This window comes from Haliotis cracherodii, unplaced genomic scaffold (assembly GCF_022045235.1).
Source record: "Haliotis cracherodii isolate W230 unplaced genomic scaffold, xgHalCrac1.p SCAF_14, whole genome shotgun sequence".
In the NCBI taxonomy this organism is placed as follows: Eukaryota; Metazoa; Mollusca; class Gastropoda; order Lepetellida; family Haliotidae; genus Haliotis; species Haliotis cracherodii.
Genome location: NW_027266269.1, coordinates 8,148,521 through 8,174,499, shown reverse-complemented (window position 1 = coordinate 8,174,499; position 25,979 = coordinate 8,148,521). Strand labels below are relative to the sequence as shown.

At 42.2% G+C, this 25,979-nt stretch overlaps 1 protein-coding gene across 1 annotated transcript; it reads right to left on the bottom strand.

Moving 5' to 3' along the window:
• Nucleotides 1–319: 319 nt before the first annotated feature.
• On the bottom strand, nucleotides 320–25,530 carry LOC139460505 (zinc carboxypeptidase-like). The gene is made up of 11 exons (XM_071241978.1): nucleotides 25,433–25,530; nucleotides 22,970–23,051; nucleotides 21,663–21,796; nucleotides 18,978–19,077; nucleotides 17,588–17,689; nucleotides 15,532–15,636; nucleotides 12,103–12,216; nucleotides 11,342–11,432; nucleotides 9,391–9,605; nucleotides 7,443–7,530; nucleotides 320–501 (listed from the first exon to the last, which is right to left on the bottom strand). The coding sequence occupies exons 1-11, from the start codon at nucleotides 25,528–25,530 to the stop codon at nucleotides 320–322; spliced, it is 1,311 nt and encodes a 436-aa protein (XP_071098079.1).
• Nucleotides 25,531–25,979: the final 449 nt, after the last annotated feature.

Here is a 25,979-nt window from a genome sequence, read left to right as displayed (position 1 = left end):
GACCAAACTAAAGTCGGATTAATAACTTAAAAAAGTGGAAAAACTAGTATTTAAAACGTTTTATTTACAAAGGACACAAAGACCTCGTCCGTGTCATACGCATGACGTAATTGAACTACAGTCTTCATGAATGAAGTTAAAAAAAACTACAAATAATACTTAACTAAACTTTTATATTTATGTTTGTACACTGGAATTAAACAACAAGAATGGTTCTTGTCGGGTTCATACGCGAATCTATGCATTAACCATCATGAGGAAATTACCGCCAACTTAGGTAAATAGTTGGACAGAAATGAAATAGGCTGTCGGAATTCATCTAGAGTTCCGACGCGATGGCAAACAGCGAGGCCCACACCTCGTCTCCAGTCGGGATTATCTCGCTTGTCGGAAGGACGAACCCGTTGCTGGTCCCTGCAGAAGGTCGGAGTTCATAGGTCATAGTGTATGGAATCTCTTCTCGGAGCCTGGCCCAATCGGCGGAGATTCCCGATGCAACGTCTGAATGACACGAGATACAAACTTTAGTGGGCGAGTTATTGTTTGTTTGTTTGTTTGTGTGTTTGTTGTTTAACGCCGCTCTTAGCAATATTCCAGCTATATGACGGCGGTCTGTAAATAATCGAGTCTGAACCAGACAACCCAGTGATTGACATCATGAACATCGATCCACGCAATTGGGATACGATAACATGTAACAACAAAGTCTGCGAGCCTGACCACCTGATCCCGTTAGTCGCCTCTAACGACAAGCATAGTCGCCTCTTACAGCAAACGTGGGTTGCTGAAGACCTATTCTACCCCGGATCTTCACGGCTCAGTTGGCGAGTTAACATGTATCTGAAAAGGCTCAGTCACAGATAGAAGAGAGCAAATCATACATACAAATAGTGCGATGGCACTGTAGCTCACCTGGATATGTAGTCGACAGTTTAAAGTATCTATAAAATTGACATTCGAATATTTGTAGCCAAATATTGAGGACTAAAAACACTAAATCTGATGATTTATACAAAATAAATTTTATCATAAGGAGACACTTCCACGACATAGTTCAGCTGCATCAGTTTGGCAACGTCTTGGAGTAATATGCCAAGTGTGCCATTAAAGATCATTAGCTTGGTCGCGACATGGTCACATTTTACTGTATTTCAAATAGAACCAAACTGAGTGTACATCTTGAATCCTACAACTAAACATACTGTAAACTACGTTTATGACGAACACGCTTATAACGAACTGACGGATATACCGAACTTATTTTCTAGTCCCGGCCATATGGGTGAGTGAGTGAGTTTGTTTTACGTCACATCGGCAATATTTCAGCCACATCGTGACGAGAAGTTATACATTTTTAATACATACATTTAAACTAAATAAAACCTGTAATCGATGGACAGTAAAATTACTAGAATATCACAGATTAATGTTTAAAACTAGCATAAAACGATATCACTAAATGAACAGTACAATATATAAAAGGGCTTCAGATCGCCAGCAGCTGAAGGTAGATCACCATGCTAGGGTCCATGGGGACTTACAGTACTTTTGCTACCTGCATGGACCCCAGCCGGATTAACATCATCCCTTCAGCTGTTGGCGATTAATGACAAATTTAATCAGATTAAACGAACTTATATACTACTATTAAAAAAGTGTCAGAAATAAACATACTTTGAAAGACGTGGTCTTACATACCCTCTCAGGGGCCCCGGCCATTTGATGTAAATATGCTGTATATATGCTTATAACGAACTACGGTTATTACGAACTAAAATTAGTGATCCCTTTGAGTTTGTTATAACCGTAGTTTACCGTATAACAAATTTCATCAAATTTTCAAAGCAAACAGACTAATTGTCATCAATAGATTTTATAATATGGTTACATTTTAATAAGAACCCAACGGTTCCAGTGTCAATGGCTGTTTCGTATGCTGAATACAGACAAATGTCACAGGTTAAATACTTAAAATGCAAGGCCATGGCCACATTGAAGACAGCGTGAGTCATTTGGTTTAACGCCTGTTGGAACAGTATTCCAGTTACATTACGGCGTGCCAGCTTAATGTGGGAGGAAAACCCGAAAGTATTCTGGCCTTAGACGTTAAACACGGTGACACCTACGAAAACGGGGAAGGTGCTGACAAACCTAGAAACATAATCGGGGCGAACCGGGATTCGAACCCACAATCATAGGTTTCTGGCGTGTCCAAGGGTCGCAACTCTGCACAGAGAATCGCGGCGCCTTAGACGACTGGGCCACCCGTGCCCCCTACACCTACAGAGAATCGACATGGGTGATGTAATGGCATGTTTTGTGACTTTTCCACGGAAGTAGTTTTATTGCCTCTTCAGCTGCTTCAAATGACGTCAGGGCGGTGATGTAGCCTAGCGGATAAAGCGTTCACGTCGACGACCCAGGCCCGATGTCGGTGACACCAACGAAAACGGGGAAGAAGCTGAGAAACCTAGAAATATAATCTGGGCGAACCGGGATTCGAACCCGTAATCAAGGAGTACTGGGACGCTTGACGGCAACACTGCACAGTAAGTTGCGGCCCCTTAGACGCCTGGGCAAATTCCAAAGCAACACGACCACACGGGGAGAGCAAGGATCACAGCACGGCAAAGGGACGAGACTACACACTGACAGTACTGGGTGTATCTTGTGTATGAATTCCCTACAACGTTGGGAGCAAACTCCGAAACCCTACTGAGGTCAAAATTGAAAGATGGGCCTTCAGTGTGACGAGCGAACCACTAGGCTACCCCACCGCCCCGAATAAATCAGACAAATCACCCGCCTCTTTAGATTCGGGAAATAGAATCAACAGATTCTCCTGATTTCACCGAACACACAGACAGACAACTACCCAGTGCGTGTCCCGTCTTTACGCCACTGAGAAGAAGCTGAGATTCAGGAACTGTTCTATCAACAGCTGCCTGACGAACGGAAAACAGGTATAAATTCAGATATGAACGTCGAATTAATAACGCAAACGATCACGGGCGAAAAGGGAATAGTCAAACCACAAACACCAACTATCACTAAAACATCTACTGATGCCCGGCCATTTGATGTAAATATGCTGTATATATGCTTATAACGAACTACGGTTATTACGAACTAAAATTAGTGATCCCTTTGAGTTTGTTATAACCGTAGTTTACCGTATAACAAATTTCATCAAATTTTCAAAGCAAACAGACTAATTGTCATCAATAGATTTTATAATATGGTTACATTTTAATAAGAACCCAACGGTTCCAGTGTCAATGGCTGTTTCGTATGCTGAATACAGACAAATGTCACAGGTTAAATACTTAAAATGCAAGGCCATGGCCACATTGAAGACAGCGTGAGTCATTTGGTTTAACGCCTGTTGGAACAGTATTCCAGTTACATTACGGCGTGCCAGCTTAATGTGGGAGGAAAACCCGAAAGTATTCTGGCCTTAGACGTTAAACACGGTGACACCTACGAAAACGGGGAAGGTGCTGACAAACCTAGAAACATAATCGGGGCGAACCGGGATTCGAACCCACAATCATAGGTTTCTGGCGTGTCCAAGGGTCGCAACTCTGCACAGAGAATCGCGGCGCCTTAGACGACTGGGCCACCCGTGCCCCCTACACCTACAGAGAATCGACATGGGTGATGTAATGGCATGTTTTGTGACTTTTCCACGGAAGTAGTTTTATTGCCTCTTCAGCTGCTTCAAATGACGTCAGGGCGGTGATGTAGCCTAGCGGATAAAGCGTTCACGTCGACGACCCAGGCCCGATGTCGGTGACACCAACGAAAACGGGGAAGAAGCTGAGAAACCTAGAAATATAATCTGGGCGAACCGGGATTCGAACCCGTAATCAAGGAGTACTGGGACGCTTGACGGCAACACTGCACAGTAAGTTGCGGCCCCTTAGACGCCTGGGCAAATTCCAAAGCAACACGACCACACGGGGAGAGCAAGGATCACAGCACGGCAAAGGGACGAGACTACACACTGACAGTACTGGGTGTATCTTGTGTATGAATTCCCTACAACGTTGGGAGCAAACTCCGAAACCCTACTGAGGTCAAAATTGAAAGATGGGCCTTCAGTGTGACGAGCGAACCACTAGGCTACCCCACCGCCCCGAATAAATCAGACAAATCACCCGCCTCTTTAGATTCGGGAAATAGAATCAACAGATTCTCCTGATTTCACCGAACACACAGACAGACAACTACCCAGTGCGTGTCCCGTCTTTACGCCACTGAGAAGAAGCTGAGATTCAGGAACTGTTCTATCAACAGCTGCCTGACGAACGGAAAACAGGTATAAATTCAGATATGAACGTCGAATTAATAACGCAAACGATCACGGGCGAAAAGGGAATAGTCAAACCACAAACACCAACTATCACTAAAACATCTACTGATGCCCGGCCATTTGATGTAAATATGCTGTATATATGCTTATAACGAACTACGGTTATTACGAACTAAAATTAGTGATCCCTTTGAGTTTGTTATAACCGTAGTTTACCGTATAACAAATTTCATCAAATTTTCAAAGCAAACAGACTAATTGTCATCAATAGATTTTATAATATGGTTACATTTTAATAAGAACCCAACGGTTCCAGTGTCAATGGCTGTTTCGTATGCTGAATACAGACAAATGTCACAGGTTAAATACTTAAAATGCAAGGCCATGGCCACATTGAAGACAGCGTGAGTCATTTGGTTTAACGCCTGTTGGAACAGTATTCCAGTTACATTACGGCGTGCCAGCTTAATGTGGGAGGAAAACCCGAAAGTATTCTGGCCTTAGACGTTAAACACGGTGACACCTACGAAAACGGGGAAGGTGCTGACAAACCTAGAAACATAATCGGGGCGAACCGGGATTCGAACCCACAATCATAGGTTTCTGGCGTGTCCAAGGGTCGCAACTCTGCACAGAGAATCGCGGCGCCTTAGACGACTGGGCCACCCGTGCCCCCTACACCTACAGAGAATCGACATGGGTGATGTAATGGCATGTTTTGTGACTTTTCCACGGAAGTAGTTTTATTGCCTCTTCAGCTGCTTCAAATGACGTCAGGGCGGTGATGTAGCCTAGCGGATAAAGCGTTCACGTCGACGACCCAGGCCCGATGTCGGTGACACCAACGAAAACGGGGAAGAAGCTGAGAAACCTAGAAATATAATCTGGGCGAACCGGGATTCGAACCCGTAATCAAGGAGTACTGGGACGCTTGACGGCAACACTGCACAGTAAGTTGCGGCCCCTTAGACGCCTGGGCAAATTCCAAAGCAACACGACCACACGGGGAGAGCAAGGATCACAGCACGGCAAAGGGACGAGACTACACACTGACAGTACTGGGTGTATCTTGTGTATGAATTCCCTACAACGTTGGGAGCAAACTCCGAAACCCTACTGAGGTCAAAATTGAAAGATGGGCCTTCAGTGTGACGAGCGAACCACTAGGCTACCCCACCGCCCCGAATAAATCAGACAAATCACCCGCCTCTTTAGATTCGGGAAATAGAATCAACAGATTCTCCTGATTTCACCGAACACACAGACAGACAACTACCCAGTGCGTGTCCCGTCTTTACGCCACTGAGAAGAAGCTGAGATTCAGGAACTGTTCTATCAACAGCTGCCTGACGAACGGAAAACAGGTATAAATTCAGATATGAACGTCGAATTAATAACGCAAACGATCACGGGCGAAAAGGGAATAGTCAAACCACAAACACCAACTATCACTAAAACATCTACTGATGCCCGGCCATTTGATGTAAATATGCTGTATATATGCTTATAACGAACTACGGTTATTACGAACTAAAATTAGTGATCCCTTTGAGTTTGTTATAACCGTAGTTTACCGTATAACAAATTTCATCAAATTTTCAAAGCAAACAGACTAATTGTCATCAATAGATTTTATAATATGGTTACATTTTAATAAGAACCCAACGGTTCCAGTGTCAATGGCTGTTTCGTATGCTGAATACAGACAAATGTCACAGGTTAAATACTTAAAATGCAAGGCCATGGCCACATTGAAGACAGCGTGAGTCATTTGGTTTAACGCCTGTTGGAACAGTATTCCAGTTACATTACGGCGTGCCAGCTTAATGTGGGAGGAAAACCCGAAAGTATTCTGGCCTTAGACGTTAAACACGGTGACACCTACGAAAACGGGGAAGGTGCTGACAAACCTAGAAACATAATCGGGGCGAACCGGGATTCGAACCCACAATCATAGGTTTCTGGCGTGTCCAAGGGTCGCAACTCTGCACAGAGAATCGCGGCGCCTTAGACGACTGGGCCACCCGTGCCCCCTACACCTACAGAGAATCGACATGGGTGATGTAATGGCATGTTTTGTGACTTTTCCACGGAAGTAGTTTTATTGCCTCTTCAGCTGCTTCAAATGACGTCAGGGCGGTGATGTAGCCTAGCGGATAAAGCGTTCACGTCGACGACCCAGGCCCGATGTCGGTGACACCAACGAAAACGGGGAAGAAGCTGAGAAACCTAGAAATATAATCTGGGCGAACCGGGATTCGAACCCGTAATCAAGGAGTACTGGGACGCTTGACGGCAACACTGCACAGTAAGTTGCGGCCCCTTAGACGCCTGGGCAAATTCCAAAGCAACACGACCACACGGGGAGAGCAAGGATCACAGCACGGCAAAGGGACGAGACTACACACTGACAGTACTGGGTGTATCTTGTGTATGAATTCCCTACAACGTTGGGAGCAAACTCCGAAACCCTACTGAGGTCAAAATTGAAAGATGGAAAGGAAACGAAAAGAAATTCTTTATAACGGAGAAAAAAATCGTTATTACGGAAATAATCTCGTTATAACGGGAAAAAAAGATTCGATATTAAGAAAAAAGATTCGTTTTTACGAAAATAAATTCGTTATAACGGAAAAAAAGATTCCTTATTACGGAAATAATTTTGTTATAACGAATCTGTTTTTCGTAATAAAGAATATTTTTCCTTACTCCGTAATAACGAAATTATTTCCGTAATAACGAATCTTTTTTCCGCCATCACGAATTTATTTTTGTAATAACGAATTTTTTTTATGTAATAACGAATCTTTCTTTCGCAATAACAAATTAATTTTCATATTAACAAATCTTTTTTCCGTTATAACAAAATTATTTCCGTAATAACGAAATTTTTTCCGTTATAACGAATTTCTTTTCGTGTCTTTTCCATATTTCAATTTTGACCCCAATAGGCTTTCGTCGCAAACGCATCGATGTCGCACGTACTTTGGAGAGAGTTTTACAAACGTCTATAACAGTATTAACTTTCTCAAAACACGTGAAACTTTACTGTTAATAAAGAGAGTGATGTGATGACGAGGACCATTACGACACATCTCAAGATGTTTAAAGACGACACATTACTTACACAAAATCTCAGCTGGAGTGCCGACGACATAACTTTTCCCGTCGGGGCGATTCAAGATGGCTGTTCGGGCCAAGTTTGTGATCCGTCTCTGCGAAGTCATTTAAATAATGATAGAAAAACTCAATCATCATACATTAGGTTACCTGTAGACTAGGTTTACCTGTAGACAATGTTATTAATATTGATAATTAGTCATGATGATAGTGACGTGGCTTCCAAGATTCAAGGGGCGGTCGGGTAGCCTAGTGGTTAAAGCGTAGCTCGTCACGCCGAAGACCCGGGTTCTATTCCCGAGATGGGTACAATGTGTGAAGCCTATTTCTGGTGTCCCCAGTGTTTTTGCTGAAAAAAAAACCATACTAACTCTCTCACTCCAAGATTCAAACGCTTTTTGAGTACACACAAAAAAACTAAGACCAGGTGAGCTTGGCAACATCTTAATTCAAAACGAAAGAGTGAATGAGTATGGTTTTACGCCGCCTTTAGCAATATTCCAGCAATATCACGGCGGGGGGCACCAGAAATGGGCTTCAGACATTGTACCCATGTGGGGAATCGAATTGGGCCTCTCGCGTGACGAACGAACGCTTGAACCACTAGGCTACCCAACCGCCCCTCAAAAACGAAAGAAACATCGCAATCGTTTCTTTAACTGCTGTATATATATGAGGATTTAATTTTGAAATTCAAATTTTTTAACATTGTCATTCATTTCCTGTCGATGTCTTCATCATGAGTGAGTGAGTGAGTTGGGTTTAACGCCGCTTTTAACAGTATTCCAGTTATATCACGGCGTGTCAGCTTAATGTGGGAGGAAAGCACGAAATGATGCAGGTCTCCGACGTTTACCACTTCGGTGAAACCCACGAGCACGGGTATGGTGCTGACAAAGCTAGAAACATAATCGGGGCGAACCGGGATAGGAACCCACAATCATAGGTTTCTGGCGTGCCCAAGGGACGCAACTCTACACAGCGAATCGCGGCGCCTTAGACGACTGGGCCACCCTGCCGCCGATTAAATATGAAGTCTTTGAAATTATTATTGTTGTATGTATGTCAAAGAATTAGCTTCAACATGTTTTTGCGTTTGTGGAGTTATACTAAACTAAACACCGCTGTGCTGCTAATTTGTTTGTTTGTTTGTTTTTTGCCGAACTCGGCAATATTCAAACTACATGGGGACGGTCGGGTAGTCTAGTGGTTGAAACGTTCGCTCGTCACGCCGAAGACCCGGGTTCGATTCCCGTCATGGGAACAATGTGTGAAGCCTATTTCTGGTGTCCCCCGCCGTGTTACTGCTGGATTATTGCTAAAAGCGGCGTAAAACCATACTCACTCACTCAAGCTATTTGGTGGCGACAGCCCTTCTGATAATCTGGGTAAAGCAGAAGGCTGCAGTGTTTGGGAGTCTTCACATTTTCCGAAAAGTTCTTGGTGGGTATGGCAAGGAAGCGCATCTTGGGAGAAGTCCCACTAGCTGTCTGATTTGATTGTTTGTTTGTTGTTTAACACCGCACTCGACAATATTCCAGCTATATGACGGCGATCTGTACATACTCGAGTCTGGACCAGACAATCCAGTGATTGACATCATGAGCATCGACCCACGCAATTGGGATACGATGACATGCATCAACCAAGTCAGCGAGCCTGACCACTCAATCCCGTTAGTCGCCTCTTACGACAAGCCTTTTATGGCAAGCATGGGTTGCTGAAGACCCCGGATCGTCACGGGTCTTGTTGATCATGTACATATTTGACCATAAGTGTATTGTGGCCATCGATCCACGAAACTGGGATATGATGACATGCATTAACCAGGCAAGCGAGCATTTTTGCTTCTCACGGCTATCAAGGGTGCTGAAGACCTATTCATAACCGGATCTTCATGGGTCGATGATACGCCTGAAGATTAATAAGAAAATTATAGCTACTTGACTACTCACAATTTCAGCATCGTTAGCTGGAACAGTGTTGTAGGCGTATCCGTAGGGCGTCAGCAGATACTGAGAGTAGCAGTGGACGGAGATGTAGGCGGAGATGGCGCCCTTTGTCGCCTTGATGGAGCTGACCAGGTCACGCATGTTGCGACTCTCCGCCTCAGAGAAGGCGCTGGGGCCTCGATATGTGTCTGATGCACAGCTGCCAGAAGAACCACCGCCTGAAGAACACATCAGGTGAGGTGAGGTGAGGTGAGGTAAGGTGAGGTGAGGTGAGGTGAGGTGAGGTGAGGTGGGGTGGGGTGGGGTCGGGTGGGGTCGGGTCGGGTCGGGACAGGTCAGGACAGGTCAGGTCGAGTTAGGTCATGTCAGTTTAGGTCGGGTCGGGTCGGGTCAGGTCAGGTCAGGTCAGGTAAAATGGGGTTAAATGTCGCGTTCAAGATTATTGCACGTTTATAGCGGACTGATGCAGATTTATAGTGCTAGCTCACTGAGATACCAAGCCCCAGTTTAACATGAATGTCCCCCCCCCCCCCACACTCAAACACAGTATACTGACTCCGAGCCGACCAGTTCTTGTTTTAGCCCCTTAATGCCGAGCGCAAGACAGGGTAACAACAAGTACCATTACAAGTACGGAGATACCATGCCGCAGTTTAACATGAATACCATGACACAGTACACTGACTCCGAGCCGACCAGTTCTTGTATTAGCCCCTTAATGCCGGGAGCCAGTACATCTTTGAACGTCTTTTGGTACAACACGACCGGGGATCGAACCCCTGACCTTCCGCTGTCCGGAATGCGCTCTACCGCCTGATTATTGAACCACTATTTTGACGTCACGCTGTTGTTGTTGCAGTCAGTAATTATAGAAAGTTGCAAAGCAAATATATATCAACCATAACATAGTATAAATCGGAGTGAGTGAGTGACTGTGGTTTTACGCCGCTTTTAGCAATATTCCAGAAATATCACGGCGGGCTTCACACATTGTACCCATGTCGGGAATCGAACCCGGGCCTTCAGTGTGACGAGCGAACCACTAGGCTACCCCACCGCTCCGAATAAATCAGACAAATCACCCGCCTCTTTAGATTCGGGAAATAGAATCAACAGATTCTCCTGATTTCACCGAACACACAGACAGACAACTACCCAGTGCGTGTCCCGTCTTTACGCCACTGAGAAGAAGCTGAGATTCAGGAACTGTTCTATCAACAGCTGCCTGACGAACGGAATCCTGTACGGACAAAATTAAAGTCTTCTATACTTTAGACCTCTATAACTCAAAACTCCAGACGCTGCGTCTCGTCAAAGGCTATCAGAATTCAGACAAGACGCTGTGTCTCGTCAAAGGCTATCAGAACTCAGACAAGACGCTGTGTCTCGTCAAAGGCTATCAGAACACAGAAAAGATGCTGTGTCTCATCAAAGGCTATCAGAACTCAGACAAGACGCTGTGTCTCGTCAAAGGCTACCAGAACTCAGACAAGACGCTGTGTCTTATCAAAGGCTACCAGAACTGAAACAAGATGCTGTGTCTCGTCAAAGGCTATCAGAACACAGACAAGACGCTGTGTCTCGTCAAAGGCTTTCAGAACACAGAAAAGATGCTGTGTCTCATCAAAGGCTATCAGAACTCAGACAAGATGCTGTGTCTCGTCAAAGGCTACCAGAACTCAGACAAGACGCTGTGTCTCGTCAAAGGCTACCAGAACTCAGACAAGACGCTGTGTCTCGTCAAAGGCTACCAGAACTCAGACAAGACGCTGTGTCTCGTCAAAGGCTACCAGAACTCAGACAAGACGCTGTGTCTCGTCAAAGGCTACCAGAACTCAGGCAAGACACTGCGTCTCGTCAAAGGCAGGCAGATGAACCGCAATGAATGGGAACACATTCATAGACCCTTTCAAATGACATCATTTGCGATACGAAATTGTTTTTTTCCAGCTACCTCCGAAGTTGGCGTCAAAATTGCGGTTCAGGTCAATTCCCCGACTGCTGGTGCCAGAGCAGATGTTTCGGTTCTTCCTCCAAAGCCGACTCTGTAAAAATGGACCGACATAAAAGTAGATGATGTTTTTTACAGAAAATTCGATACATTACTGTTTCATTTTTGAAAATTATTCTTGTAATAACATATATGTTCCTAAACACGACTGACAATGCAGTTGGGATCGGGCATTTGAGTCTACTTTTGGCGCTGATTTCTTCTGAACATGGAAAGGGTTTTGTCACATTTATTTGTAACCCCATCAGGGTGGAGACTTCGGGCAGTGACAATGTACCTACATGGTGTGTGTTTAGGAATATCCGTCAGGGTGGAGGTGAGGTGAAAGGGGGTTTAACGTCTCGTTCAAGATTATTGCACTTATATAGCGACGTGCATGTACATGTGGGTGTGTATGGCTGCTGGTACTAGTCCAGACTGATGCCGATTTATAGTGCTAGCTCACTGACATACCATGCCGCAGTTTCACATCAATACCCCACTCAGACACAGTATACTGACTCCGAGCCGACCAGTCTTTGTTTTAGCTCCTTAATGCCGAGCGCCAGACAGGGTAACAACAAGTACCATTTTTTAACGTCTTTCGGTAGGACGCGGACGGGGACCGAACTCCGGACCTTCCACTCTCCGGGCGGACGCTCTACCACCAGACCACGTAGGCGGTCCCTTCAGGGTGGAGCCAGGGGTAGTGACGATGTACTTACATTGGTGTGTGTGTAGGAATATCCGTCAGGGTTGGTGACAGGAACAATGTACCATTCGAAGTTGTTGTAAAGGAATTCTGCCTGGCTTCCGGGGTTAGAGCGTTCGTGAAGCATCTGTAATGGAACGTCAAAACATCAGTTCTGCATAAGGAAGAGAATTTATGGGTGTCAACTTCTTGATTAGGAGGAACACAACGTTTCGGAGTATATGAATGATTATTCACCCGATGTTTCGAGTTTTGATATAACTCAGTATGAAGGACATTTTAATTTTAAAGATTCGTTTGGGGCTTTGATATAAATGAGTATGAAGGACATTTTCATTTTACAGATTCGTTTAGGGCTTTGATACAACTCAGTATGAAGGACATTTTCATTTTAAAGATTTGTTGAGGGGCTTTGATGTAACTCAGTATGAAGGGCATATTCATTTTAAAGATTTGTTGAGGGGCTTTGATATAACTCATCATGAAGGACATTTTCATATTAAAGATTTGTTTAGAGCTTTGATACAACTCAGTATGAAGGACATTTTCATATTAAAGATTTGTTTCGAGTTTTGATATAACTCAGCATGAAGGACATTTTAATTTTTAAAATTTGTTTAGGGCTTTGATATAACTCAGTATGAAGGGCATATTCATTTTAAAGATTTGTTGAAGGGCTTTGATATAACTCATCATGAAGGACATTTTCATATTAAAGATTTGTTTATAGCTTTGATATAACTCATCATGAAGGACATTTTCATATTAAAGATTTGTTTAGAGCTTTGATACAACTCAGTATGAAGGACATTTTCATATTAAAGATTTGTTTCGAGTTTTGATATAACTCAGCATGAAGGACATTTTAATTTTTAAAATTTGTTTAGGGCTTTGATATAACTCAGTATGAAGGGCATATTCATTTTAAAGATTTGTTGAGGGGCTTTGATATAACTCATCATGAAGGACATTTTCATATTAAAGATTTGTTTATAGCTTTGATACAACTCAGCATGAAGGACATTTTAATTTTAAAAATTTGTTTAGGGCTTTGATATAACTCAGAATGAAGGGCATATTCATTTTAAAGATTTGTTCAGGGGCTTTGATATAACTCAGTATGAAGGACATTTTCATTTTAAAGATTTGTTTAGGGCTTTGATATAACTCAGCATGAATGACATTTTCATTTTAAAGATTTGTTGAGGGGCTTTGATGTAACTCAGTATAAAGGGCATATTCATTTTAAAGATTTGTTTAGGGGCTTTGATATAACTAATCATGAAGGACATTTTCATATTAAAGATTTGTTTAGAACTTTGATACAACTCAGTATGAAGGTCATTTTCATATTAAAGATTTGTTTCGAGTTTTGATATAACTCAGCATGAACGACATTTTAATTTTTAAAATTTGTTTAGGGCTTGGAAAAACTCAGTATGAAGGGCATATTCATTTTAAAGATTTGTTGAGGGGCTTTGATATAACTCAGTATGAAGGGCATATTCATTTTAAAGATTTGTTGAGGGGCTTTGATATAACTCATCATGAGGGACATTTTCATATTAAAGATTTGTTTATAGCTTTGATACAACTCAGTATGAAGGACATTTTCATATTAAAGATTTGTTTCGAGTTTTGATATAACTCAGCATGAAGGACATTTTAATTTTTAAAATTTGTTTAGGGCTTTGATATAACTCAGAATGAAGGGCATATTCATTTTAAAGATTTGTTCAGGGGCTTTGATATAACTCAGTATGAAGGACATTTTCAGTTTAAAGATTTGTTTAGGGCTTTGATATAACTCAGCATGAATGACATTTTCATTTTAAAGATTTGTTGAGGGGCTTTGATGTAACTCAGTATAAAGGGCATATTCATTTTAAAGATTTGTTGAGGGGCTTTGATATAACTAATCATGAAGGACATTTTCATATTAAAGATTTGTTTAGAACTTTGATACAACTCAGTATGAAGGTCATTTTCATATTAAAGATTTGTTTCGAGTTTTGATATAACTCAGCGTGAACGACATTTTAATTTTTAAAATTTGTTTAGGGCTTGGAAAAACTCAGTATGAAGGGCATATTCATTTTAAAGATTTGTTGAAGGGCTTTGATATAACTCATCATGAAGGACATTTTCATATTAAAGATTTGTTGAGGGGCTTTGATATAACTCATCATGAAGGACATTTTCATATTAAAGATTTGTTTCGAGTTTTGATATAACTCAGCATGAAGGACATTTTAATTTTTAAAATTTGTTTAGGGCTTTGATATAACTCAGTATGAAGGGCATATTCATTTTAAAGATTTGTTGAGGGGCTTTGATATAACTCATCATGAGGGACATTTTCATATTAAAGATTTGTTTAGGGCTTTGATACAACTCAGTATGAAGGACATTTTCATATTAAAGATTTGTTTCGAGTTTTGATATAACTCAGCATGAAGGACATTTTAATTTTTAAAATTTGTTTAGGGCTTTGATATAACTCAGAATGAAGGGCATATTCATTTTAAAGATTTGTTGAGGGGCTTTGATATAACTCATCATGAAGGACATTTTCATATTAAAGATTTGTTGAGGGGCTTTGATATAACTCATCATGAAGGACATTTTCATTTTAAAAAATTGTTGAGAGGCTTTGATGTAACTCAGTATGAAGGGCATATTCATTTTTAAGATTTGTTTAGGGCTTTGATGTTACTCAGTATGAAGGGCATATTCATTTTATAGATTTGTTTAGGACTTTGATATAACTCAGCATGAACGACATTTTAATTTTAAAGATTTGTTGATGGGCTTTGATGTAACTCAGTATTAAGGGCATATTCATTTTAAGATTTGTTGAGGGGCTTTGATATAAATCAGCATGAAGGACATTTTCATTTTAAAGATTTGTTTAGGGGCTTTGATGTAACTCAGTATGAAGGGCATATTCACTTTAAAGATTTGTTGAGGGGCTTTGAAATATAACTCAGCATGAAGGACATTTTCATTTTGAAGAATTGTTTAGGGCTTTGAAATAACTCAGCATGAGTGAGTGGATGAGTGAATATTGCTTAACACAGCATCAGGAATTTTGTAGCTATTCGCGGCGTTACTCAGCATGATGGGCATATTCATTTTAAAGATTTGTATTTGGCTTTCATATACCTCATCATATAGGACATTTCCAAATTTACTCTAGCTTTGAGAGGCGGTCGGGTAGCCTAGTGGTTAAAGCGTTCGCTCGTCACGCCGAAGACCCGGATTCGATTCCCGAAATGGGTAAAATGTGTGAAGCCCATTTCTGGTGTCCCCCGCCGTGATATTTCTGGAATATTGCTAAAAGCGGCGTAAAACCGTACTCACATACTACTCTTGCTTTGAGTCTTGATGTAGGATAACCACAATGAGTCTCAGGAAATGGTTTACAATAGTTATGTGTTACCCTATCAACAAAATACAGCATGGATGCAGGTGTGATCCATTCTCTGGCATGTATCCCAGCCTCGATGACAATCCGCTTCTTGTTCGAACTGCTTCCACCAGTTATCTGCAAGAAGATATAACAAGGATGATATCATCATAGTCGTCGGCATTATTATCATTATTGTTATTGTTGTTATCATACATATTAAAATGTTGGAGAGGGGTCGGATGGTCATGGCACAGTCAGACCTGAAAAGGTTCACCACAGCTCATCTACGAGTTTGCCTTCAGCTTTCTCTATACTCAGCCCAGTAGCCCTCGCCAATCAAACTCACCTAGAACCTCCTAAAGGATATAAAGCCTCCCCCTTCTGTACACCCACAATGTCTGCATGTAGCAAATACTGACACTCTCCTAATCCGTGCCAAGTGATCTGCAATCTTAGCGCTAAGATGATCGTAACTCCCATACTTTAACATAGGCTTACAATAGTTGTAGTGCTAAGATCCCTTTGTGCAAGTGAGCCCTGGAGATACCAAACAAGAGGCCCCGAGAATGATGGAGAGTCGGTCAACTTCATATGAGGTACATTCATACGTATTCTTTTCATTCCTATTAAATCAAAATGATCAAACTTTTATGCATTGATAATTACCTTATCTGTTTTGTTTTCAATTAAGTCAATTAACATTCTTGCACGTTTAAGTTCATAACAAATACAGGATCGTGTATTTGGAATCCATAACATATAGGCTTCTTCACAGGTGTCCAGTAAGGACTGCATTTTCTTGAGAGGTCAGGAGGATGCGGACCACCTACCTCGAGATACCTGGTGCTCCTGCCTTCGTATGTGTTGTGAGATAAGGAGGGTGCGGACCACCTATTTCGAGATACCTGGTGCTCCTGCCTTCGTATGTGTTGTGAGGTAAGGAGGATGCGGACCACCTACCTGGATATATCTGGTGCTCCTGCCTTCGTATGTGTTGTGAGATAAGGAGGGTGCGGACCACCTATTTCGAGATACCTGGTGCTCCTGCCTTCGTATGTGTTGTGAGGTAAGGAGGATGCGGACCACCTACCTGGATATATCTAGTGCTCCTGCCATCGTATGTGTTGTGAGGTAAAGAGGATGTGGACGTGAACCACCTACCTCGAGATACCTGGTGCCCCCGCCTTCGTATGTGTTGTGAGGTAAGGAGGATACGGACCACCTACCTCGAGATACCTGGTGCTCCTGCCTTCGTATGTGTTGTGAGGTAGAAGGATGCGGACCACCTACCTCGAGATACCTGGTGCTCCTGCCTTCGTATGTGTAGTGAGGTAAGGAGGATGTGGACGTGAACCACCTACCTGGAGATACCTGGTGCTCCTGTCTTCCTATGTATTGTGAGGACCACCTACCTCGAGATACCTGGTGCTCCTGCCTTCGTATGTGTTGTCAGGTAAGGAGGATGTGGACGTGAACCACCTACCTCGAGATACCTGGTGTTCCTGCCTTCATATGTGTTGTGAGGCAAGGAGGATGCGGACCACCTACCTCGAGATACCTGGTGCTCCTCCCTTCGTATGTGTTGTGAGGTAAGGAGGACGCGAACCACCTACCTGGAGATACCTGGTGCTCCTGCCTTTATATGTATTGTGAGGTAAGGAGGACGTGAACCACTTACCTCGAGATACCTGGTGCTCCTGCCTTCATATGTATTGTGAGGTAAGGAGGATGCAGACGCGAACCACCTACCTCGAGATACCTGGTGCTCCTGCCTTCGTATGTGTTGTCAGGTAAGGAGGATGTGGACGTGAACCACCTACCTCGAGATACCTGGTGTTCCTGCCTTCATATGTGTTGTGAGGCAAGGAGGATGCGGACCACCTACCTCGAGATACCTGGTGCTCCTCCCTTCGTATGTGTTGTGAGGTAAGGAGGACGCGAACCACCTACCTGGAGATACCTGGTGCTCCTGCCTTTATATGTATTGTGAGGTAAGGAGGACGTGAACCACTTACCTCGAGATACCTGGTGCTCCTGCCTTCATATGTATTGTGAGGTAAGGAGGATGCGGACGCGAACCACCTACCTCGAGATACCTGGTGCTCCTGCCTTCGTATGTGTTGTGAGGTAAGGAGGATGCAGTCACTCCAGTGAAGCTGTTGGCAAATCCGGTTATGTAGGTATTGATCTGAAAACAAGGAAACGTGTAGGTGCATCTGTATATAGCATCACTGCTGCTGGTGTTCCATAGAATACTGCCAAAGTCAGTTCTACTCGTTGTACAGTTGTTTGGTTGGTTGTTTAACGCCGCACTCAGCAATGTTCCAGCTATATGACGGCGGTCTGTAAATAATCGAGTCTGGACCAGACAATCCAGTGATTAATGTCATGAGCATCGACCCACGCCATTTGGATCGATGACATGCATCAACCAAGTCAGCGAGCCTGACCACCCGATCCCGTTAGTCGCATTTTACGACAAGCATTGTCACCTTTTACGGCAAGCATGGGTTGCTGAAGACCTATTCTACCCCGGATCTTCACGGGCCACTCTTTGTACAGAGAACTGCATGCATCGAAAATGGCCATTATACTTGATTCTGCGAGATGCATAAAATACTGCGGTGATTGACTCTATTTGATGTACAGAGAACTGTCAAGGCTGTTTCTACCCCATGCACCGCCTTAGTGGCGTAGTTAATAGAGCGTCTGCCTGGAGAGCCCACTGTCAGTTGTTCGATTCCCGATCGTGTCATACCAACAGACGTTTCAAGATGGTACTTGTTGATACCCTGCCTGGCGCTCAGCGTTAAGGGCGTAAAACAACGACTGGTAAGCTTGGAGCCAGTAAACTGGGTCTGAGTGGGGTATCTATGTTCAGCTGGGGAAAGCATTATAAAATCGGCAATATTCCTTAGGACCATAAGCAGACACACGCATCGTTTAACTGAGCTTCCATTACAAACATAGCGGTGACAGGACAGCGAACTACATAAATGTCCTACAATAAGGAGCAGCACACCATATTCGACGGAAATGTGTTTTATATTAAAACTACAGGTTCTTTTCCCGAGTGATTCCTCGACAATGGGATTATCCGCCTCTGGCATCTTAGTGGCTAGCACTATGAAACTGGACGTGCATGTCCCCATGTAAGTGAAATAATTTTGACCGCGACGTTAAACCCCATTTTCCCTCACCTACAAAATGCATAAAATATTGTAGAGCTGCTTTCTGTTTTGAAAATCCTTAGATGTTGATGTGAATCTCAACAGCTTTTAAACCCACAATTTAGAGATGATTACACACATGGGCTTGTTTAGTAGCTCAGACGCGTGGCATGAGAAGGAAACATGGATTACTCACATAGGCTTGTTCAGTAGCTTAGACACGTGGCATGAGAAGGAAACATGGACTACACACATTGGCTTGTTCAATAGCTTAGACACGTGGCATGAGAAGGAAACATGTCGAACCTGTGAGAGCTGGTGGTATTTGGTGTGATCTGCTATCCCCGAGACAAAGTTGTATGTGCTCATGTCATACTGTCCCAGCTCCGGTGGGTTGTCGATCAATCTGAAAACAACATGCACATCCATAATGCAACTTTTGTTGCCAACTCGCATTTTCAGTTGTAGCAGGATCACGTGTTGGGTTTTTGTCTCTACACATATACAACATACTTAGTCTTGTACATCTTCCACTACTACATATATACAATATACTTACTCATGTACATCTCCTACCACTACATATATACAACATACTTACTCTTGTACATCTTCTACCACTACATATATACAACATACTTACTCTTGTACATCTTCTACCACTACATATATACAACATACTTACTCGTGTACATCTTCTACCACTACATACATACAACATACTTACTCTCGTACATCTTCTACCACTACATATATACAACATACTTACTCTTGTACATCTTCTACCACTACATATATACAACACACTTACTCTTGTACATCTCCTACCACTACATATATACAACATACTTACTCGTGTACATCTTCTACCACTACACATATACAACACACTTACTCTTGTACATCTTCTACCACTACATATATACAACATACTTACTCTTGAACATCTCCTACCACTACACATATACAAAACACTTACTCACGTACATCTTCTACCACTACTTATATACAATATACTTACTCGTGTACATCTTCTACCACTACATATATACAACATACTTACTGTTGTACATCTTCTACCACTACATATATACAACATACTTACTGTTGTACATCTTCTACCACTACATATATACAACATACTTACTGTTGTACATCTTCTACCACTACATATATACAACATACTTACTCGTGTACATCTTCTACCACTATATATATACAATATACTTACTCGTGTACATCTTCTACCACTACATATATACAACATACTTACTCTTGTACATCTTCTACCACTATATATATACAACGTACTTACTCTTGTACATCTTCTACCACTACATATATACAACATACCTAATCGTGTAATCTCCTACCATTACATATATACAACATACTTACTCGTGTAATCTCCTACCATTATATATATACAACATACTTACTCTTGTACATCTTCTACCACTACATATATACAACATACCTAATCGTGCAATCTCCTACCATTACATATATACAACATACTTACTCGTGTAATCTCCTACCACTATATATATACAACCTACTTACTCGTGTAATCTCCTACCACTATATATATATACAACATACCTAATCGTGTAATCTCCTACCATTACATATATACAACATACTTACTCGTGTAATCTTCTACCACTACATATATACAACATACCTAATCGTGCAATCTCCTACCATTACATATATACAACATACTTACTCTTGTACATCTTCTACCACTACATATATACAACATATTTACTTGTGTACATCTTCTATCACTACATATATACAATATACTTACTCGTGTACATCTCCTACCACTACATATAAACAACACACTTACTCTTGTACATCTTCTACCACTGCATATATACAACACACTTACTCTTGTACATCTTCTACCACTACATATATACAACATACTTACTATTGTACATCTTCTACCACTACATATATACAACATACTTACTCTTGTACATCTTCTACCACTACATATATACAACACACTTACTCTTGTACATCTTCTACCACTACATATATACAACATATTTATTTGTGCACATCTTCTATCACTACATATATACAATATACTTACTCGTGTACATCTCCTACCACTACATATAAACAACACACTTACTCTTGTACATCTTCTACCACTGCATATATACAACATACTTACTCTTGTACATCTTCTACCACTACATATATACAATATACTTACTCTTGTACATCTCCTACCACTACATATATACAACACACTTACTCACGTACATCTTCTACCACTACATATATACAACATACTTACTCTCGTACATCTTCTACCACTACATATATACAACATATTTACTTGTGCACATCTTCTATCACTACATATATACAATATACTTACTCGTGTACATCTCCTACCACTACATATAAACAACACACTTACTCTTGTACATCTTCTACCACTGCATATATACAACATACTTACACTTGTACATCTTCTACCACTACATACATACAACATACTTACTCTTGTACATCTCCTACCACTACATATATACAACACACTTACTCACGTACATCTTCTACCACTACATATATACAACATACTTACTCTCGTACATCTTCTACCACTACATATATACAACATACTTACTCTTGTACATCTTCTACCATTACATAGAAACAACACACTTACTCTTGTACATCCTCTACCACTACATATATTCAACACACTTACTCTTGTACATCTTATACCACTACACATATACAACATACTTACTCGTGTACATCTTCTACCACTACATATATATACAACATACTTACTCTTGTACATCTTCTACCACTACATATATACAACACACTTACTCGTGTACATCTTCTACCACTACATATATACAACATACTTACTCGTGTACATCTTCCACCACTACATATATACAACACACTTACTCTTGTACATCCTCTACCACTACACATATACAACACACTTACCCTTGTACGTCCTCTACGACTACGACGTGGGTTAGTCCAGCCTGGGTCAGCAGGTCCACAAACCTGGCGTACACGTTAGGAGGCACACGGACCCGTGTCTCGTGGTCCAGCATTGGGTCCAGCCAAAAATCCAACTGAAAGTCAAAGCCACATAACACTGTACCTCGTGGAGAATCCTACATCTTTATCCCTCAAAATATGACTCGAAAAATGACTGTCCACATTCATCATGACAACCTCATTTTGTAATACATTTAGTAAGAAAATACGTTTGTATAATGCAAAAGTTATAATTCTTGTCCCAACCGGACTATATATAGCGCGGTATTTTGCGAGATCTTACCGTTTGACAGACGTTGCGATGATCGGTCAGCTATATATCGGTGACAAAGTAGACACAATTTATGGACTTCTTTCATACTGTAAAACGCCTTATACCATTACCCTTGCTTGATAACAGTATAAGGATCAATACTGAAAGGCTCGCAGACTTGGTTGATGCATGTCATCGTATTCCAATTGCGTAAGTCGATGCTCATGATATCAATCATTGGATCGATTGGTCAAGACGCGATTATTTACAGACCGCCGTCAAATATATGTAATATTGCTGAGTGCGGCTTTAAGCGACCAATAAACAAACACACAAGATATCCTTGAAGCCAAATCTCTATTCCAAATCTTTTTTCGTTCCTAGGATGGAAAAGACCATATAAAAATTTAGCTTGATAAGCGGAACGAAACTCTGCATGACAATATCTGGCGATGCGACCACTGGGCCATCTGTGACCCCCTCGATTCTTGTGGCACAAACTGTTGCCTGTTGTGGAGAAGGAGTGAGTGAGTGAGTGAGTTGGGTTTAACGCCGCTTCTAACAATATTCCAGTTATATGACGGCGTGTCAGCTTAATGTGGGAGGAAAGCCCGAAATGATGCAGGTCAAGACGTTTACCACTTCGGTGAAACCCACGAGCACGGGTATGGTGCTGACAAACCTAGAAACATAATCGGGGCGAACCGGGATTCGAACCCACAATCATAGGTTTCTGGCGTGCCCAAGGGACGCAACTCTGCATAGCGAATCGTGGCGCCTTAGACGACTGGGCCACCCGTGCCCTCTTACCCAAAGGAGGGAAGGTCTGGTAGCCTAGTGGTTAAAGCGTTCGCTCGCCACGCTGAAGACACGGGTTCGATTCCCAACATAGGCTCAATGTGTGAAGCCCATTTCTGGTGTCCCCCGCCGTGATGTTGCTGGAATATTGCTAAAAGCGGCGTAAACCCATACTCACTCACTCACTCACTCTTACCCCAAGGTGGCCGGTCTCACCCAGCTCGTGCAGGAACTCAACCTGCTCTTTGTTTGTGGGCGTCACGCCGACCAGGCGATGGCTGAAGCAAATCACGAATAAAATAATCTGCCGGGAAAGAAACAGAATATATTTGTTTGTTGTTCAACGCCGCACTCAGCAATTATACAGCTATATGACGGCGGTCTGTAAACAAGAGGCCCATAGGGCCTGTATCGCTCACCTGGATATTTACGCAATCATGACAAAATATACATTTGCATTGTACACATTTATAATACTGCAAATATTTCGTAATTGTGACTCAGCATTTAAAATGGGTGGATGGCAAATCTGACAGCTCGAACGTGTATTTCTCTAGATACAAAATTAGCATAAAGACCTGAACCGTTTCCATGTTATGATCCAGGATAAATCATATTAAAGGTATTATTCTCTTCATAACAAACAAATGTATGCAATGCATCTGTTTATTATAGGGTGGGGGATAATATCGGTTTGCATGTTTGACTCCTTTGGGAATGCCGGACAGATGAACAGAAGGGCCAGCCCTGGTAGCACATGTGCATTCCTCTCATTATACTCTCAATTGTACACATGGTTATACGGTGGGGATCTTAACTGTGTCAAAGTTATAAACTCTTTTTAGCCCCGCCCCTTAGTCCGCGGGGGTGGGGGTAGGGTTGAGCCCCTCCATTTCTCCAATTTGAATCCCCACCATTGGATAATCTCATCTCATAGTTCGAGAATGGAAGTCGTGTAACGCAATATCGCCAAATTACCCCTCTTTGGCACCGCCCCTCAGGTCAGGCCATCCATTTGAACAATTTTGAATCCTCACCACCCAAGAATGCTTCCAACCAAATATGGTTGATATCTATTTCTTAGTTCCAGAGAAGAATTCGTTTAAAGCAATATGGCCAAATTACCCCTATTTTGCCCAGCTCCTCAGCCCCTTTGGGGGTCAGCCCCACCATTTTGAATCCCCATCACCTAGGGATGCTTCCAACCAAATATGGTTGATATCTATTTCTTAGTTCCAGAGAAGAATTAGTTTAAAGCAATATGGCCAAATTACCCCTATTTTGCCCAGCTCCTCAGCCCCTTTGGGGGTCAGCCCCACCATTTGTACAATCTTGAATCCCCACCACCTAGGGATGCTTCCAGTCAAATTTCGTTTATTTCCAATTAGTGGTTCAGAAAAAGAATTGTTTACGTACGGAAGACGGACGGACAACGGACGGACGCCATGGTATGGCATTAGCTCACCTGGGTCCTTCCGACCCAGTGAGCTAATAATCGACCCTGGACCAGACAATCTAGTGATTGGTGTGTGCATCGATCAACGCAATTGGGATACGATAATATGTATCAACCAAGTCAGCGACCCTGACCACCCGATCCCAAGCATGGGTTGCTGAAGACCAATTCTAACCCAGATCTTCACAGGACGCAAAAGAAAGTATACACCTATATTTGATGAAGGCTAAAAATGAAACAAAGAAGAATGGTTGTTCGATGCTGATGTATTTGATACAGTTATCAAAGTTGTGTTTAAGACCTTAAGTTTGCGTAGAGCGTCCGCCCGGAGAGCGGAAGGTCCGGGGTTCGATTCCCGGCCGCGTCATACCAAAAGACGTTAAAAGATGGTACTTGTTGTTACCCTGTCTGGCGCTCGGCATTAAGGTGCTAAACAAGGACTGGTCGGCTCGGAGTTAGTATACTATGTCTGAGTGGGTGTTCGTGTTAAACTGCGGCATGGTATCTCAGTGAGCTAGCACTATAAATCGGCATCAGTCCGGACTAGCACAAGCAGCCACACACACACATACACGTGCATGCATGTCGCTATATAAGTGCAATAATCTTGGACGTGACGTAAAACCCCATTTCACCTCACCTCACTTTAAGTGTGCAGTTGGTCGACAACTATTTTAAACCTAGTACGTTCTGATATATATAATTTTGATCAAATCAATTTTCTAGTGTATACTTACTTGTGACTGTCAGTTTATAAATTAATACCATATTGTATAAATGATCTGTTCATTATCTTTTAAAATAACTAAATCACAGTTTTAACAATTTTCGAAGATCATTGGTCAAATGGACATTGCGAGCTTCAATATGAGATCTTTACATACACTACTGTTCACAAGAACATACCTCTTTTTGCCGAACTTTTCGCGACACTTTTGCGCTACCACAGCGATTCAATAAAATAATTCCTCAAACACGCTGCAGCGCGTTTCCGTAACTGTATCGTGATAAAGAGGTAAGTGGTTTTGAGCAGTAGTGTAGATGAAAACAGTTGATCTTTTTAACTGGTAGATATTATTTTCAAAGTATTGCTTATTGTGGACATGTACATTTGAGAAATAATTATTGACATAAACTGAAAAAATACTGTCATCATTCGAATGTGCCATGCGTTTCAGAAAACAAGTAAAGAAAACTACGCACCCAACATATGATTCTTTCTCCGGGCTATCCGGTTTTGCCCCAACCGCCGCCCCATACGTAGGGGCGAGGCAGACAGCCAGCAGCACTAGCGTCCACATGTTGAAGTCAGATATCACGGCGAGGAGAACTTTTGTCTTTATAACATGCCCGAGCAGAAGGTGCCGTGTGCAAAGGATTTTATAACTCATTGATATCAAACCGTTTACACAGTATTGTCCACAATCAAGGCCATTGTCCACAATAAAGGCCATTGTCAGAGAGGTATAACTGTATACAATACCTTGAATAAAGGGCAATAACAGAGAAAGTACTGCTATTTTGAGAGCTTTATCTTGATGTGCTGTTTCAAGAAAGTGCAACGTCATGGCCCCTTTAGGACCGTCAGTGTCTCAACGGCCCAAGACGCCTCCGTGGTCTAGTGGTAGAGCGTCCGCCCGGAGAGCGAAAGGTCCACGGTTCGATCCCCGCCCGCGTCATACCAACAGACATTAAAAAGTGGTACTTGTTGTTACCCTGTCTGGCGCTCGGCATTAATGGGCTAAAACAA